Consider the following 19382-nt stretch of genomic DNA (forward strand, 5'->3'; position numbering starts at 1 on the left):
AGTGACATACAGCATCAAGTGAAGTTATAAATGGTCACTCCTCAAGAGGGGCAGGAAACTGATACAATACAAGATTCTAGTCAGTAAATTATTTCTACTGTATGGTTTCAGTTTTAAATATGTGCACTTGTATTATTTACTGACCGTTCACTAATCTGTACCATGCTGACAATTCTTGTCTAGTATTTCTTTTATGTTTTTGGTACTTACAGTTCTGCAAAAATGATCATAACCCTTTGACTAAAAAATTGACTGCTGTAAAGGTGTATTTTGTGATCTGGACCATTGGGTGTTACTCCCACGACATACAAGTCCTTAGCGCCACAGACTTTTTAAATATTGGTTTAAAACCTATTTATTTGGCCTGGTTTTGTCCTTTGATTACCCATGTTAATTCCCATGTATATTTTCCTTATAATGTCTCTGACCATCATCTTTTTAGACAGTCAGTTAGTTGCCTGCTTTTGATATTAACTTGTGGCACACTGCAACAAGAAATACAACAAAATGAGGAACAATGCCCTGGCCTCACTGAGCATCTTATTTCTGTGCATTACCCTGCCCTGAAAATCAGACTACAGTGGTAGAGAACATTCTTCTTAACATTTAAATTCTGCATGGACCATTAGCAATCAATAACTCTTCTCAAAAATATATATTTTTGTGAATAAACACTAGCAGCTGAAAGTCTGCTTCCCAGTCTCAGACTATGTCAGTTTAAAATGACAGGTGTCCGAGCTGAAATGTATTTCTCATCTTCAACTGTAATGGAAAATGTTTCAGAGGTAGACAGAGCATAAAGCTCTGTATTATTGAAGGCTAGTGTTGCCTGCTAGCGTAGAATAGATGCCACCTCCACTAACAGATCAGCTCCTGTAAGACACCACACACATTAATATACATGGCTCAATGTAAAAAGAGTCATTTACAAACTAGAGCAAACAGTAAAAAGCGGCTAAGATACTCACTAAATGGACGTAAGGCACAAAGTATCCATAAAGCGCAGCCGGGATTCCCAGCGCCCAAATCCGGTACCCCACGGACTTCCAGATGTTGAAGTTGAAGATCTTGCTCAAGCGTGGGACCTTGCCCGTCTGGGGGGACCTGGGCTCGGGCATCAGGGGCTTGTAGGTGAAGCCGACCAGCATGAGTACTAACATGAAGATGCTGAGGAAGCGGAAGGTGTTGTGCAGGCCCAGCCAGTTCAGCAGGAAGGAGAGGAGATAGGGCAGGGTGATGGTGAACACGCTGCTGCCAGCTGTCACAATGCCATTCACCAGGCCCAGACGCTTCTTAAAGTAGTGCCCCAGGATCACCAGGGAGGGCTGGTAAGCAAAGGAGCAGCCACAGGCAAATACTATCCCATAAGTAAAGTACAGGGGACCCAGCGTACTAAATAAGAGAGAGGGAAGAGAAAACAGAAGAGACGTAAGCAGGTCTTTATTGGTCATGATGACGAGAGATACTTGCCTTCAACAGCCCTTTGCAACATGCACATGTAGCTTTTACTGGATACTCGTTGTATGTACAGTTAAACTGGTTATGTGAAATATATTGAAATAAGTGATTGTACTGTTTCTGCTGTGATCCTGCCCCATGTAAACAAGACTATTCCTCTCAAAGTGTTTTCCTGGTGAAAACAGCACTTTCACTGATAAATGTTAATTACATTTATTATGGAAATAGTTGGCAAATACTGCCTTCGTGCAGGAGTTTCTTTAATGAGAAAGGGGTTTGGCAATTATTATTTCCAACTCATTCTGCTGCTGGAAGTTGTTGAGTTAAAAAGAGAAGTTCTGTTATTTACTGCCCATAGGCATAAATACAGTAATTTCAATGTAAGCTATATACAACTAAAATGAAATGAATGATGCTAAACTAGCTAGATGTCTACACACACCACAGAAGCAAGAACAAAGCACCCTTTACCCGCAGTCTTTTTCTTCACATTAGCTGGATAGCTAGACACATCTTCACAGCTTAAGGTAAAATCAGGTTATATTATGCATGGCTGAGACAACAAACTGGCTGGAGGCCACAGCATTGCAGACACAAAGTGAATCTGACTGTTATCCTCTGGAATAAAGCCTGGCCGTGCCTGCTGATGCTTAGCAGAGGATCAAGTGCAACCTGAATTATAATAGCAAAGATTCATTTCAGCCCTGCTTTAATTAGCTCCAGTTGCTTGTTATTAACACAACACAACCCTTTTAAACACACCATTACACATCAGCTGTTACGTTTAAGTAACCGGAGCATTAAAACAAACAAGGTATTTTGGGGAAATAGGTTAAAATGTATATATTTTATATAGCACTATCCAAAACTCATACACGTTCACCATGATAGAGCAAGTGTCCCAGCTAAAACAGGGGACCTTGTAGTGTGTTGAGGTAAAATAGTCCCTGACAATTTTGCCTCCCCATGGGATCCACAGCTATGATGTCTGATGCCGGCATGAGTCACCCCCCGCACACCAGACCAGCCACTCCAGATCCCTACACACTTTTCACACTCCAATTGTACATTTCGAAAGAAGCATGGATAGCTGTCAATTTTGTAAAAGTAAAGCATACCGGACAAAAGAGCTAGCAAAGAGACCGATTAAACCGACAGCAGCTCCAGCCACGGCAGTCTTCCGGCACCCGAACAGGTCTGTGAACACACTGACGATCGGGGAGCAGAAGAAGATCATTCCCATTGACAGAGAGCCGACCCAGGCTGTGGAAAGAACACAAATAGCCTTGTAATTGGCCAGCATTTAAAAGAAATAAAATTAAAAAAGATAAGATAAATCTTATTAAGAAGTGACAGGTGTGGTAATCTAATGTATCAGTGACTGTGGAAGGAAGACCTGTTCTGAAAATGCAGGTTTGTCATTCGAACTTTTTAAAATAAGAGCATTGAATTCAATTGTACAGTAGCCTGGTGGTCTGTTGTGTCTGTTCAGCTGCTGTGCCTTCATACACAATTAAACATGCTTTTTCATAGGGATATTTTTTAGTTGCATTTGACAGCATGCTGATCTTTAAGCCCTTTTAAAACTGAAGTGTAAGGGTGGGATATTTTTCTCACTGCAGAAAAGGTGCTTCAACGCAGCCCTAAGAGAACAGGAAGGAAGCCTGCAATAGGACTCTACACCTGGTCTAGCACAAGCCAGGCAGAGCTGACACACCATTGCCAATGCCTTGTCTGTTTTTGACTCATGGTTTTCAGAACATGTGTTATTAACACATATAGCACACACCAGTCTGGCTCTAGAGTTTAGAATCAGCCATCATTTTGCAATAACTGCTGCATCCTCAAGCAAATGTTTATTTTTGCAGACTGTCAAGGAAGCTGATTAATAAAATGGCATGGTGCATATTATAGCCCTGGCAACGGACAAGGTCATTTCACAATATTTTTAGAAACAAAATGGAAAATGGTTGTTTTTTTTGTTTTACTTTGTTCCCAGATACTGATATGACACATCAATCTCCAAAGTGCTAATTTGCACAGCTGTACTTTACGATCCACTCGAGGCAACCTAGGCCAAAGCAACTCTGTACCTTACACACCACACACAGGAAGTAGATCAAAGCAAAAGATGTCAGTGTTTGTGAGAATTAGTGTAAGACAGCTTCTTATGCTGAATTTATTATGAAATTCCTATAGGAATGTAAAAAAAAAATGATTCAGTTCTACAAGAGATACAATTCAAAGGAATCACTGTAGATCTCCCCTATTTTACGAATAAATCTGAATCTTAATAAATCCTTAAACCGCCTTTTATAACAAAAAACTATGACAACTGTGTACAAATATGTAATGTTACAGTAACACTGCATAAATTAACAAACAATCACATATATTTATCACAGTTTGTTTTCTTATTTTGTACTTTCTAAAAGATGCCACAAGGATAGCAGAACCATAATTAAAATCCTTTGCCTAATACATGTGTAGGTATCACCCCCTCTTCAAATATGGAAGAACGTAAAGCAGCATGCTGTTTGAAGGAAGAGTCACTTCACTGCCAGTCTTTTGCCTGCAGTTCAAGGATGTCTCGAATGCCAACCACAAGGAAACATTTATCACAGTGTTTGAGAGGAGGGCTGCTATGCACTGCTGTCGTTCCATTATTCCAATATGTATTACCTGTACAAAGGTACCCTGGAGTTAAATAAAACACAGCACAAATAAAGGAATAGTTCACCCTGTACTAAATGCCATGGTATTGCAGGACAAGCTGCTTATAAAACCCAAGCATGAGAAAAATATTTTTCTAAAGAATAATGACCCTGGAAAAGGTCAAAGGGCTGGTTATTTGTTCCATAAAAAAAGTGGTAACACAGCTCCTTCTATGCTTTCTATTTGAATTTGAATAACACTTTTTGCTCATATTTTTAAAAAACGTAATCCCATTGAAAATACGAACCCCCCAGACTTTATTTCAGGGTACAAGACTGACTAATGTACAGTTTTTCTGGGGCTATGTCAAACGTGAAGATCATACATGATTTAAACTAGGTGGGAAGCGCCCTCATTGAAGCACTGACTGAGATACAACTGCCAAAACATGCAGCCATTGCACCATAAATCTCTCTTTACGTCACTCCGCAACCAGCCCATGAAAGCGTGTATTTTGTAGGCAGGGCACAACACACCCAGTACTCTCCTTCCTAGACAAGCATGCTCTTTAACCAAATATTTGGTTTCCAGGAATAGGAACACACTAACTCACCTTGCCAGTGCTCTGTAATCAGACTAATACATTCTGTCCTTATCTTCACAATGTGATCCAGGCTGGCTTCCTCTTCAGTCAGGTCTGGAGCTGGGACTGTATTCGTTTTGAACTTTGTATAAAATATTAATTGTACCTCCTTGCACACACTCTGACAGGCTAAGTGAGTGAATCAGTGAATCAAAGTGCAAAGCCCCTACAGTATAATGCTATCACAATCTCCTTGTGTTTTCCACCCAGCCTGTGATTTACTGGCCCCTTCGTTAACATGAGAAATACAATCCACACTGGAGCAGGTTGACAGGCTCCAGTGTGGCAGACTCCTGGATTGCGATCAGCCTTTAGCACCTGCTTAGACCTCATATTGTTAAAGGTCATAATGTAACACCTCTTTGTGTAAATTAGAATAAAAGGGATACAGGAAATGAATATCGTCCATGTATACTGGCTATACAGATTCAGAAAGAATAATCATCATTCTTTCTGACTCACTTTTACTGTATGTATATTTTAGGAACAATGCTCACACTGACTACATCAGTGGTACTCAACTCGGGCTCTTAAGATCCATTCCAGTCCTGGTCTTTATTCCAACCAGGTCCTAAATTAGTTAATTGCCTCTTTGCAGCTTCAATGAACTACATCAGAACCTGCTTGGAGAAAAAACCTGGACTGGATTCAATCTCGAGTGCCAGAGTTGAGAAGCACTGCTGTAGATCCTCTCATCTAATTATGTTATCATTGTTTTCAATGAAGAAAACTCTAGCTGTCTCTGTTTAGACTTGGCAGTCATCTTGGTTGGACCACAAAGCACATCACAAGAAGCCATGGAATAAACCAATTTACCATAGAGTGTACGACTTGACCCATAGGAGGTTGGAGTTCTTTTGCTACAGACTACAAACAGAACCACTGGTGGGCTGCACTGCAGTGGCATCAGGATGGGGGGTGGGGGGCATTGTCCCTTCGAAATACACAGCAATATGATAATGGCATCTGATTTAATCCTGGAATCCATAGCGAAGTCGACTCTACACTATAGTGAGTCACACTGATTCCACCAGAAATAATGGTAAACTATGGTAAAACAACTGGAGGTAGTGTGTGTATCTGGAGTGAAAATCATTAAGGAACAAAAATCTAAAATAATGATTTGCTCAACATGTGAGCACTAAAATAAACTTAGAAAGTCAATGTTGGCAAACACTTGTGAAATACCTAATGGAGATATTTGAGAGCAGAGCTGCTAGTGAAAGGAGGGGGGGGGGGGGGGGGGGGGTCAGTTGTGAAATACAATGTTATGTAGCGATACATCAGGCGCAGACAGCTATAAAAGCTGTGCAGCTTCACTATCTGCATGAAGGACGAATCATATCGCAGCCCTTTTGACTGCGTGGCTGTCGTTGACATTTTAGGAGATGTGTTGAGTTTGTACCTCTTATACAAGAGGGTTAAAAAAAATCTAAAGCGACGTTGTTGGTACATCCGTCCTCTCAACCAACAGAGAATCCGAAAGGGAGAATTTTATACATTAATTAGAGAGATGCGAGTAAGAAATTGTAAAGTGACAGGTGAAAGGTTTGACGATCTGTTAAACAGATTGAGATCATTGCTTCAATGCAAAAATACACATGCGATGCACCTGTAGAAAGACTTGCAGTTACACTGCACAGAGTAATTGGCAATTCACAGCCACAAGCTTCCAACTCCACTCTTTACTTCAGGGTTTTCTTGTTATTCAAAAAACTATAACACAGTTTACTCCATTGGGCTTTAAATTCTCGCCAGTCCTTTTTTCTGAATAATACACACCAATGCTGTTTCTGTTATTTGGGCATCTATATATTCTTTAAGTGAGGGGTTATATAAATGTGGATGTTTACGAACTTTTTCTATTAAAAGTTCCTCCAAGTCTTGCTCTATGATGGTTACCAGCGTACAGCCATGACGCAAATGTTGACATTTTTCAGCATCATCTGACCCCATGAGATTTCAGGTCGCAGACACATGAGAAAAGGCTGTACGACTTTCCAAAAAATACGCACGTCGCAAGAGTGTGGCTGACGTGATTCCGACCTGGAGCACAGGGTTGGGGACCCGCGACTCCGGCCAGAAATGATGTCAGAGTCTGAAGTATGAACCAGCCTTAAGTGTGTCATTTTATAAGCACCATCCTCACTCTCTCTTTTTTATTTACGTGTAATTTTGTTTAGACCTAGGGGCCTTCTTTCAAAACAAGTATTTGTATAGGTGGAATAAAATTATTTGAACAGTATGTAAAACTGGCAAGAAACTACTCTGGTGCTACATCGACAAAAGCATAATGAAGCAAGTTTAACCTGGGGATAGTTTCAGCAGGACATGTAAACCCAAACTGATTTATGGTGTTTGTTTCCACTAACATGTTCTCTTCACTATGCTCTTCCACTCTGATGCAGTGCATTATCACTGAATAACTGTTTGGCTTATAGATCTGAGAGGCTGTATTTCTTATCAGATTAAGACTCTGTGCAGACACCCCCTGCCTACATGTTTTAGAACAGTACCCATTAGGTGCAGATTAATTCACAGAGGAAGTTTTTCCTTTTCTTCACAGCATTGTGCCTAATCCTGCCAACTGGCAGCGCAAGTGAGAAGGCAGTGGCAGCCCAGCAAAGATGCCCAGTTGGGGGGAGACTAACTGGTGGTCCTGGCCATTAGCAGGGCTTATTTGAGTCAAACCCTGCCAAAGCAAAAAAAAAAAAACCTGAATGTAATAAAACCTTTGGTGACCTTTGAGGCGGTCACACAGACCAAGCAATCAGACATTAAAACTTCCTGGCTCTTTATAGCTCCCTGGTCATTGACTTTAGTACCCTATATAGAGTTATATGTCCCACACAAATTTTGGTAAAAAATTGGCAAAATGTCACTTATTTTACTTCTCACAGAAGCTGTTATCCCGAATCAACTCTGAAACTAGTGTTAGTGTTAGAGTGTGAAACTATTTCATGGTTTGTTGTTTATCTGTTGTCCGCGCCTACAAATGATGTTGACAGCCCTGTTAAATGCTATTAACTGCTATTTCCTCCATGACTACTGAGAATTCACACGAGGACAATTAAGAGATGCAGCAAATTCTGTTAAATTACTGCACTGAAAATGTCAATCTGTATATCTGACCCATAACTTCAACACTCGAGTCCTAAAATTTAAGAAAAGCTAATACAAAAATGAATAAACTACTAATTGACCTAAACAGTGGCATGTCTACAGTAAATACCGTTGAAATACAAAAAATATCAATTCTAAAGGACACACACACACACACACTATTTTTACAAAGCCCCTTTCTTTTAATTATTTAAACAGCCAGTATTCCACAAAGATTAATTGAATAAACCCCTCAGACTTAAGAAAATGAATGAAGCGGATATAAACAAGTTAATCTTATTAGAGAAAAATCCACAGACACTTATGAACCAAAACCCATTAGAAAAACATGCCGATTGTAACAAAACAGAAATCCCCTTCGGATGATCTGATTACCGAGCTACACACATCCTATTCAAGTCTAAGTTGCTGGGAATGAAACCATCTGCCCAATAACAGCATGCGTTTTCCCAGTGACTGCTCGTGAAATTGCTAGCAATGCTTTTCTTCCCAAGGTGAGTCCAATGTGGGACACAATGGCAAGGTGTTTTATAAAATCCAAAGAAAGGAGTTGAATGTCTTTAGAGCACTTTGATATTCAAACATATCCAGTAGAATTATTAAATCGGAAAAGCTTACAGTACTGCTGACCTTTTTTTCAGACACAATAACAATAAATTTGCAAAATTACTTCAGCATTGATCTCATCATTTCTCAAACTGTTGCGATTTTGCTATAATTAATGGCATGGACACACATGGTAAAGGCCAGTAAAAGTATAGGTAACGGTACATCACAGGAAGCATGGTAAACCATTGGGAACTATGGAAAAGCATAAAACATGCATAGTATACGCATGGTAAAAGCATAGTTGATGCAAATTATTGTTCTACACGATGGTAAACTTTTAAAAGCGATTCAGTGTATTTAGAGATATTAGAACAATCAGGTAGCTTTTTATTACATACAACAAAAATGCGATACAAAACAAAACACTGAAAAACAACACTGATTACAGCATTCCATATCTTGGTAAGAATTTGCTTTTATTGTGCTGTGCACATCTTTAAGTGATAATAATAGTCTTGTGTATCTACTGACTGGCAATGACGCCTACATTTCTGTACCCCATGTCTCCTCTGAATTTGTGTGGCTAAGCAGTCAAATTAGTTTCAGCAGCCCCTGTGATATTGATATACTACAACCAGGGATAAACTTACCAGGAATTGAGACTTTGCCAGCTTTCTGATACAATATCGTTCATCAGTGTTTTCTAACAGGGGGGTGCACAAAAATAGCAATGTGAATAAAGCGATCTGGGGGTCGGGGGGTAGGGTGCTGTGCACGATTGCAAGATTTTTTTTATTTTTTTTAGATAGTAATCATATCCCACTAAGTAGGGAATGGCAAAATAACGCAGAATACATTTCAGTGTTGTTCTCTAACTTAAATGACTGATAGTAAAAAAAATTAAAAAATAAAAAAATAAATATTTGCAGTGCAGCGTTGAAAGAACTGCCTCAGCGAGACTGGAAATACCCAAACAGCAATGAACAGTGAGTGAGCAAGATTCACCAGAACCGGACTTCTGCTGTCCGGTCAGTGGTTCTGACCGGACACTGTACAAATTCCTTTAAAAACAGATGTCCGGTCAAAAACCGGACAGTTGGCAACCCTAATTATAAATCTTTCACAAACTCAGTTTCAGGAGCAAGGAATTACTGGCCCCATTTCTTGTGCACCCCTTGTGGGCATTTTTATAGTGGCCTCACTACAAAAATGACACCTTGTTCAGGTTTGCTCAGAGACAGTACCACAGAAAAAATGTGAGAGTGACCAGAAACAGTAATAAATGATGATTAAAAACACATAACATGGGATAATAACTATATAACAGACTATGCAAATTCAGGGGGTACAAAGTGTGCATTTAAGTTTTAACCAATGCAAATGTTATGCAACTTACATTTTTTCTTCAAAATAAACAACCGCCGATTAGGACGAAAGAACACACTGTGACAGTCAGGCATTACGTAAGATACTCTGTGCAAACTTTGACATTGAAACGTTAAAGAAAACCTGCCTAGCAAAGTAAATGCAAGCCACAGGGCAGCAGGCAGATGAACAGAGGTTAGGTCCAGGTGCTGAAAGCATCACCAGTGGGTATGTGCTCTTTTGCAAGCATGCAGATTTGATGAGATTTTCTGTTAAACTCTCTTAACTGATTCAAGAGTAGGAGCAGAAAAGTGCAGTGCCGTGTCAGTACTTGTGTTGTTTGTAAGTGTGTTTAATAAATCTGTCTATGCATTAAAAATAGCTGCGCAGACCAAACTAGAAGTACTATAATAAACAACAGATGTTGGAAGAAAAACACTGTTTACTACATGCATGGCCCCAGACATGCTTACGTAATGCTAAACAGGTGCAATGCAGAAGAAACAGTTCTTCTGGTTTCCTTCAGGGAACTGTTAGCGTCGCAAGTAGGGATGCTTATGTTTGTTTATTTGGACACAGGGGTGGGGAGTAACTTGCAGGCTCTTGCAGTAGGATCTCAAATAGATGAGCACTTAATTAAATTTTGCAAACTGTAAGGATTATATACAGGGGCCCTAAGTAGTAGGCCTACTTAAAACTGTTTTAAAAATCACCAGGATGTGGCGACTGAAACAGAAAACAATACACAAAAGTGAATCTAAACAATAAGAAGAAGACATTAGTTCATACCCCTACCAAGATGCTCTTTAAGTTGGGGTCCCAATACCTGTTGTACAGTTCAGGAAGTTAATCTACTGTATAGTGGGGTGGCAGGACAGCAAATTTCTCAAAATGAAGTCTAGAAAAAAAAAAAAACTCCAAAAGAAATGTAATCAATAAACACTGCTTACTCAAGTGCCACATGGATTTTGCATTATTATTATTATTATTATTATTATTATTATTATTATTATTATTATTATTATTATTATTATTATTATATTGTTTTCCTACTACCTATCATTTTCATTAATTTCTTGGCATGTAACAGTTACTTTCAGCTGTTGATCTCTCTTTATTTTGGTTAATAATTAGTACTTGAATCTCACCGACTCATACTTGAATGAACTTTACACAGACTGTATTCATGAAAAATTGTTTGTTTCAACTTCACCAGCTTAACTCTTTCAGCACTGCAGAAAACGTTATTATCATACTGGTTCCCTGAAATAGAAATGTAACCATTACCAAATGGGTGTTTAGCTCCTAAAGACCCTGAAACCTGAATAGATATATCAAAGCTGAGCCTGTGACACAGTCATGCCCGCCCCCAAGGGTATAAAAGGACTGTGCGCACAGATCTCAGCGTCATTTTTCCTTCAAGCCTGCTGCAATCATGGAGGCAGCGACCTTGAAGGCTAATGGTTACATTTCTATTTCAGGGAACCAGGGTTATGACAATAACCTAATGTTCCCTTTCAAGTACGAAATGTAACCATTACCTTATGGGTGAGTATACCCAAGGCATTGCAAGGCAATATTGCAAAACAACTGGAATGCTACAAGTCAAGGCTACCTGGCACGTTACCAATAGGAACCCCAGTAACAAGTAGCTAGGGCTAAAAAATTGAGGGAGAAACTCACCTCTATGTCTATGTTGTAAGGGTAGACCCAAAGGCTGCCCATAGTACTCTTGTTCCAAAGCCAGGGTTTTGTGGATTCACGACATTCAGTCTGTTGAACCTAGTGAAGGTATGGGGTGGAGTATCCCACACAGCTGCATTGCATATGTCTTTGACAGATGCACCCTGGAATAAAGCCCACGAAGTTGACATGCCCTGGTGGATCTACATGTATAAGCTTCACAGCAAAGCACAGCACTCATAGGCTTCCCCACCCTTATTCGCTGGAATTGCATGGAAAATATTGACTTAAGTAGAAACAACCATAGAGTATAATACAGAACAAACACACAGGTTATTAAATAGGTAAGACATTCATTATTAGCAGATGATATAAAGTACACCTTTAATTTTTCAATATAACCTTGGGATCATGAACTATTTAAAAAAATGAATTGGAAACATCTGAGGACAGCTTTAGAGGCTCATATCTCAAAACAATATGTTTTGTTTGTTTATTATAATGTTCTTGCTCTCAGCCAGCAAACTGACATAATCTTAAACTTTGCAAGGTAAACATCGCTTTGCTTAATGACTGTCGTCAAAAGCTGATGAGGCACAGCTGTCCCCTTGACTAATGACCCGCTGAATAACTAACGTTCCAGGCAACTGTCAAGCGCTCATGTACCCGGAGTTAAATGGCTTGTTACAAGTCATTTAAAAAAAAAAAAAAAGTTTATACAAGACCAGACCTGCTAACCTGACATTACGACCTGATCATTAAATTTGTGCTTTTAATTCAATTATTTCATATAATTGTTCTGTGAGTTTACAGTCCTAAATAACAATTTAATCCAGTCCTAGTGCTTTCATCCTGTCCTATGTTTTCACTTGAAAAGTAACAAAGGCTGTTTTGGCAGAACGCTACTCTTATAAAAAAAAAAAAATGTATTGTAGAATTGATTTATAATCCCAAATCTGCATATTTTCAGTGCATGACCCTGAATGCAATGCCAGAGTTGTAAAGCCTGTTTGTTGAGAAACAAAATTATTTCAAACATGATCAAAGTATAATAATATCATTTTCTTAGGGCACCATAGGGTCCTATTGTGTGGCATTTTGTATTAACCTAAACACAAGGCAAACTACTAGTACAGGTGTCCACAGTGATTTAAAGTTTAATTTAAGGCTGTTTTGAAGAATAAATTATTTGTGTTCTAAATGGCTGCAGGTACCTTGAACAAGAGTCAAGAAAATGTTATTGACATGTTATCTTTATATAAGGACCCAAAGTCCACAAGATTATACAAAAAAACTACATTACAAGATAAGCTTAATTAGCAAAACAGAGTATTGGAAACTGTTCTCAGTTTGGAGGGTTCCAACTATATAAAATGCTTGGAGTGAAATATACATTCACCAATGAGATCCCCAAAACCTGATGCCTTCATAGAACTGAAAATTCATACAGGTCTGTGCTGCAGGGTTTATTCTGAAATAAGATGCCACGTTAATCACTGATTAATCCCGCTCTGAAGGACTCTGTGAAGATGACAGAACCAATACAGCTGCCGCACAGATGTTGCCTTTTACTGGAGGTTGCTCTTTGTAATTTATAGCAAAATGCAAGAGACAAAACATTGAAGTCTCCACTTTGATGTCATCCTATCTGACAAGATATTATACAGCACCACTCACCTGCTTACTTTGAATGGGCATTCTGTCTGTTTGCAAGGCAGTAATAAATCTATGTTTCAAAACTGTAATTTTAATTGTTGGTAATACATTTCAGGAATTCAAGTCCCTCCCCCCACCCTCCTCTTCTCTCTAAAGACCACGTGAAGCCTGGAAAAGCACTCAGCTAGCCATGGTTTTCCACTTCTACTGAGCGCTTAACCTCAATTATCATGCAGGTTACAGCACGTCACACTTTGTCATTATTATAGCTGGCCATGGCTGTCTCTGTTTTTATTCCTAACATCAAAGAACCAGCCCCCACAACGGGGTTAATACAATTCAGTCTCCATTTTAACATATTTAAAATGGATGCATTCAGGGAATAATTAACTAATAAAGAAGGTTGCTGGTTGGTAAACACCCAAATTAGTGCAGTACATTTGTTGATCAAACTCAGCAGTGGATTTATTTGCTTTCAAAAGATAGTGAAAAAGCAAATCTGCAACCTTCATAGTTTAGGAAAAGACGTGCCATCATTATATGACAAGACTTCAAAAATACAACCTGTTAAGTGGCCTGACTGGCGGCTTCTGTCCAATGATGTTTGTTGAAAGGAGGATGTTTGTAGAAGTGTCGTAACAAATACTTTCCATTGTGTACTACATTGGTGTTGATGCTATTGACTGTGCTGCTCTGTTTGTTATTGAATCTAACAGGCAGCTGGGAATTATTGTGATAACAGCGAGGCTACAAAACCCTAGTACAGGCACAGCAGCCACTGATGGTTACTGCCAGCAGCAATGCTTGGTTCTGAGGGGGCACAGCTATTGCCCTGGGTCACATACTCATATAAATAATGTATCTTTTGCACACACAACTGCACACAATTTCTTAGGGCAGAGATGATAAACAGAGTAACAATGCATTGGTATTGTGCCTCTGTATGAATACAGATGCATTTGACAAGCTGAACTTGTTTTTCTGATGCACTGTCTAGACAAAAAAAAATAAAAGGTCCAAAAAACATTTGCAATGTGACGTGTGTGTATGGCGAGGGGGGGGGGGGGGGGGGTGTTAAGACTGAGGCAGCCAAAAACCGTTGGATGAACATAATCTCTACGTGTTTTTATGTCTAAAAATAATTTCCAGTGTAGGTGGACTGTTTGAACACATGAACATGGTAAAATCCTATATAAAAATCCATGTACATTGGTGCAGGCACTGACAAGACCTGGGTTGTCCATATTACAGTAAAAACAAAACAAAACAAAACAAGAAAATCAAAGCATGTTTTCATGTAAGCAGCTATTGGAATAAAGGTGCCTGTTGTTTTTTTTTTCTTTTCTTTTCTTTGGAACTGTCATTACAATGACAGATTCAAAGTACACGAGTCTTACTGTAGAATAGAGCTCCCACACTTTTTAACAGACCGATGCCAACAACCAGTGGGCTCTTAGAGTTAGAAAATGGCAAACACAAGCTGAATACAAGTAAACCATGCAGACTGTAACCACAAATAGTTCAGATTAAACCAAGATACTGCTGCCATATCTTTTTTTGCTTAACATGCTAGCTTTGTGCATATTGATTATATTTTCCATGAGCAACAGCCAAGGTTAACAGCTGTTAAACAAGTCTGCACTTCCAGAATATTTTGTATAACTATTCTCAATAAAATGATCGTAGATGCAGATCTTTTATCTCACTGTACTCAGAGTTATTTCCAGTTTTGTTGCCAATATCATCAACACAGTAGCAAAGATTGCTAAGCAGTAGGAATCTTGGTTGGCACCATGAAGTTGCTGGTAAGCAGTCCTAATAAGGAGAGTGGAGTCTGTGCAGAACAGGGTTCATGACTAGGGACTAGGATCTGGCTAGCAAGCACTTCATAGCTGCGTGTGTCTTTTATTTCTATCTTGTCAACTGGACACTGATGGGATACTCAGCAGTGTACACACACATTAAAATGAAGACTCAGTGGAACTGAACAGGAAAGCATGTGTGAGATAACAGATTATCTAGAATAAATCTAACGAATCATGCGTGCTGTTGAAACACCCACAGGGTCTTCCCTTTCACCCCAATCAAAATCAGGCAGCAACATCAACAATGGGAACTGACAACCAAGCCAGCAAGCCAGCACAAAACAGAATCTACACACAACCTGAGCTTGCTAGAAAGCTGTCTCATTCTGTCACTTGCTAGTAGGGATCTAATGTGGCCTACAACTCAGGCTATTTCATCATGTATGAAAGTTCTTTGCTCGTAGCATGAAGCGGGGGTCCAATAAAACCCTTTGGCTCGTATGGATTTGCCCTTCTTTTGTACTTCAGATTTTTTTATTTTTAAAAATAATTTTAAAAATGTATCTGGACTGTATTTTTTGTGTTTTAAAACACTTTTTCTATTACCTGAGTGTCGCTGAGTCCGAAATCCACTACTTTTAATATTGCACACTGACCCCTTTAAACCCACTGTACTCATTTATTTAGTTGCATTGAATCATTTAAAGTAATTTATGTATCTACGGCACCATCAAATTAGTTACAAATAAGCCCATTGAAAACAAAAACATGCTGTCTTCCTTGCAAACGTATACCATTGTGTAACACAGTGCTGCTTTAAAAATGGAATTGTTATGAACTTCACACACAGTGACACAGTTTATTCTGAGGCTGCTTATTAGGTGAATTCCAAGTTGGTGCTGCCCGTGCTGAAATAAGAGCTTCATTACTGAAAACAGAGTGACGGCTGCCCTGTAGCTGCAAGAGGAATTATAATGCAAAAGACCAGCGAAGAGTAGCGAAGAGTCTTCAACGTGTTTCTGCTTATAGTTGGATTGAGGCCAGTTATGTTACCTAAACCCCATATGCTGTATCTGGTCTGAGGTCTGGATGTATAACAGATCACTGTACCTGGTAGTAAAGTGCTGTATGTGCTGCATATACAGATATGGCCAAACGTTTTGCATCACTTAGAATTTTAGGATTCAGACACAATCAAATAATTTAAAAAATGATATGAACATAATTTAGATCTTTAATTCAACATCATGTAATCAAAGAAACTACAAAATGACATTGCAAAAGTCTCCCAGAAGCCAATACAGTAGTATTTCATGTCAGATTTCAAAATATCACATTTTCGATTGTGGTCCGTTTTTCATTAAGTATATGGGAAAACTACAAAGCGGTGTGTAATGTAATATGTTAACATAACATTACTCAGCAGGTTTCATTCGACTTTATGAAGCAAAATGAGTTCATTTTATAGGGTGATAGAAAACGTTTGGCCATAGCTGTATAGTTAACTGCTGTGGAGGCACACCTGCATTATAAAAATTTTAAAAAAAGGGGTGGGGTGGGTTGGGGGGGGTTGATAACCTTTCAACGGTCATTAAGCTGGAATTTTAATTCTGCTTTATCACATTGAATTCTGAATGAACTTTGAAGCCAAACATCAATCAAACATCTGTTCTGCAGTAATCACTGACACTCCCAGAACCTAAAAGGGATTTCTGTGTTTTAATTCTGTAATGCTGCGTTTTAATGTTTTGTTAGACATAGGTATTTGCATGTTATTTTAAGCATGGCTTAATGTCAGTGAGGGTACATACAACTAAGTATTGCACAAGTACACAGTTGAGGTTTATAAACACACATGACCCTGACTTGGGCTATTACTGTATAATCACTGAACAGGGGCATGAGCTTATCCTTAAAGTTTTCTGTGACATTTCTCCTTTGGTTTCATACATTGGCCCATGCGAGGGGCCCCCATGCCTGAAGATAAGTGCAAGTGTAACCTGTGTGGGTTTAGATGTTTATAAATGTTCTTACTTCTCAACAGCTTTAGTCAGTTTTCTAACATATATGAGTTCTGTTCAGACTCTTCCTAGGAAACCCTTGCAATGCATTATAGAGTGTAATAAGATATCTGGGTTATCGTGGTAAAGCAGTTCAAATAAAATACACTGCCACGGAGAGTGCCAGCATTGGATCTTGAGGAGTTTGTTAAGGTTTGTACAGAAGAGCTTCCCAGCTCCATTCTGACTGCTCCTGCAAAGGGCCGGGGCAAACCATTGGATTATCTCTGTTTATGCAAAACCCTCTGCTGTAGTTTGTTCAGTACAGTGTTATTGAATGTTGCTCTTGTTGTTTTTACTGTTTACAAAAACCAAACAGGTAAATGTGAACCTGGTCCCATTAGGCAGTGGTGGTTACTGTGCTCACAATTTCTCCACCTGTCACTCTAGAATGGGGTCCCCACTACTGGTTTGAAGATCACTGTGGGGAGTAAGGGGATTAAAAGGGTAAAACTAAATTGGGAAGAATAAAACTTTGGGTCATTTATCAACTAAATATAAACTGTCTAGGCAGAACAATTTCTTAATGTACAGGATTTTTTTTTCTTTTTAAAGGGAATGCCCATATTTCAAAGTTCATTAACCCCTAAAAAAAGTTGTTTGAAGTCGTCAAATTCTTTCATTAATGGGAGCATGCATGCTGTGCCTTATAGGAGACTGGTCTCAGAGCAGTGCCCCGCCAGTGATGGAGGTGTTTATGTCTACCAGAGTTATGGTTTGATCTGTGAGGGTAAGCCTCACTATGCTGACAAACTGGCCTCTGTCCAAACGCATCCTGCTGTTAGCTCTGCTCCCTCCCTCACCGCTCCTCAGAGTCTGTGAGGGGGGAGAGTAACCTGAGCTTTTCTAAGGAAACAGACATATAACTAGAAATGTGTGTTTTTTGTGAACAAAGCCAAAGCATAGTACAGATAAAAGCACTCACTTTGTGCAACCTCATACGGTTATATACACACATTGGCTAGCGTTGTATTCGTTAGTAAGTTAAGACCACCGACAAGGAATGTAAGGCAAAATTATATTTGCTTTTCAGTGATTGTACAATACACAAGATGAAAAGTATAATGTTATGTAGTTGGAGCAGAAACAAAAAATAAATTATGTGATGATTACAAATATGCATTTTAACAGAGGAATTTCTGGTTTCAGTTATTCCAAGAAGCCTAATAAAATCATGTGTCTGCTAACTGCTAAAAAGAGTATAGCATTATGAACCCACATTTATTCATTTTTTTGCAACAAATCTACTTGGAAAGTTCAATTAAGTTTACAGAAGCAGTTTCCCCCAAAGAACAGCTGAATGAGCACTTAACAAGATAGATAATGAAAAGGCAAAAGCTGCAAACGCAGGTTAAAAAAGTCACATTAACCTAGAAAATGAATCACTTCTTTAGTGTCACATGTCAAGTTACCATGTGATGATGGGGGGACTTTAGTTGCCTGGGAACTACAGTTGCTTGCATGAGTTCCGTAGCAAACAACAATCAGAAAATGGGTGTGCTGCAAAAAATAAAAGGAGAAATAGCTCTTTGACAGCAGAAATGAAAACTGCTTGTGGCATTAGTCAGTAGATCATCTATCTCTGTACACGCTCTATTAGAGATTCATGGCAGAGGCTGGGATTGAACTGGTAACTCCACACACCACAAGCCAGTGTCTTAACCCCTATGCCAAATAGCAGGGCTCATCTGCAGTCTGCACTGAACACCTTCCTACCACTATCTACTAACAAGAAAAAAACCCCAAAACACTTATCCCCTGTGAAAGGCATACTGGATCATTTTTGTAATCTGTTCAAAACCACTGGGGCAGTCTAATATACATCCTCCAACAGGCAGTATTTAGATGTGCCACTGTTTATGAAGGAGACTGGAGTGTTTTGGTAATATAGGACAGGTTATTAGAAAGAATAATCTGGGAAATACAGTTTTTTTTCAAAACTCCTGGGTGGTAAAAGTCCCAAGACCTGAGTCATACTGTTCAGGAAATGTAAAATTAGGACTAGCAGCTGCACAATTTGATTTTCACTGCTGGGTACCAAGTTTTGCAGATAGTTTAGAAAGCAAATTGATTTAAATTTGTTTTGGCAGAAAGTAAAAGTTGACACGGCAACCTGAGGGTGGTCCGGTCAGAGCAAGATGAGAGGTTTGGGGTGGCTGGAGGGGTTCTCAGTGCTGTAGAGTACTGGGCCGTGTTACTGTAGATAAAGTACAGGAGTCTGTGTTGTGGTACCTGTATGAGCTGGTAAAATATACCAGGAGGGGAAAAGCTGGAGGCAGTAAAATAAAATAAGTTTCACTCACTGCCCCAGAATAACACTAAAAGCAGGTTCAGATTGAAATGTACCATCCTTTATTACAAATCAAAGGTTGCAGTAAATATTAT

The 19382-nt window shown here is 39.1% G+C and overlaps 1 protein-coding gene across 1 annotated transcript in view; it reads right to left on the reverse strand.

Annotated features, from left to right (window-relative positions):
- LOC117402691 (monocarboxylate transporter 10) overlaps positions 1 to 19382 on the reverse strand; it is a 59198-nt gene that overhangs the window by 13805 nt on the left and 26011 nt on the right. The window contains exons 2-3 of the mRNA XM_034004073.3: positions 2577 to 2721; positions 969 to 1392 (exon numbers count right to left, since the gene is read on the reverse strand). Of these exons, the coding sequence (XP_033859964.2) occupies positions 969 to 1392; positions 2577 to 2721 (569 nt within the window). The remainder of the gene's footprint in view (positions 1 to 968; positions 1393 to 2576; positions 2722 to 19382) is intronic.

Source organism: Acipenser ruthenus, chromosome 5 (genome assembly GCF_902713425.1).
Source record: "Acipenser ruthenus chromosome 5, fAciRut3.2 maternal haplotype, whole genome shotgun sequence".
NCBI classification, from domain to species: Eukaryota; Metazoa; Chordata; class Actinopteri; order Acipenseriformes; family Acipenseridae; genus Acipenser; species Acipenser ruthenus.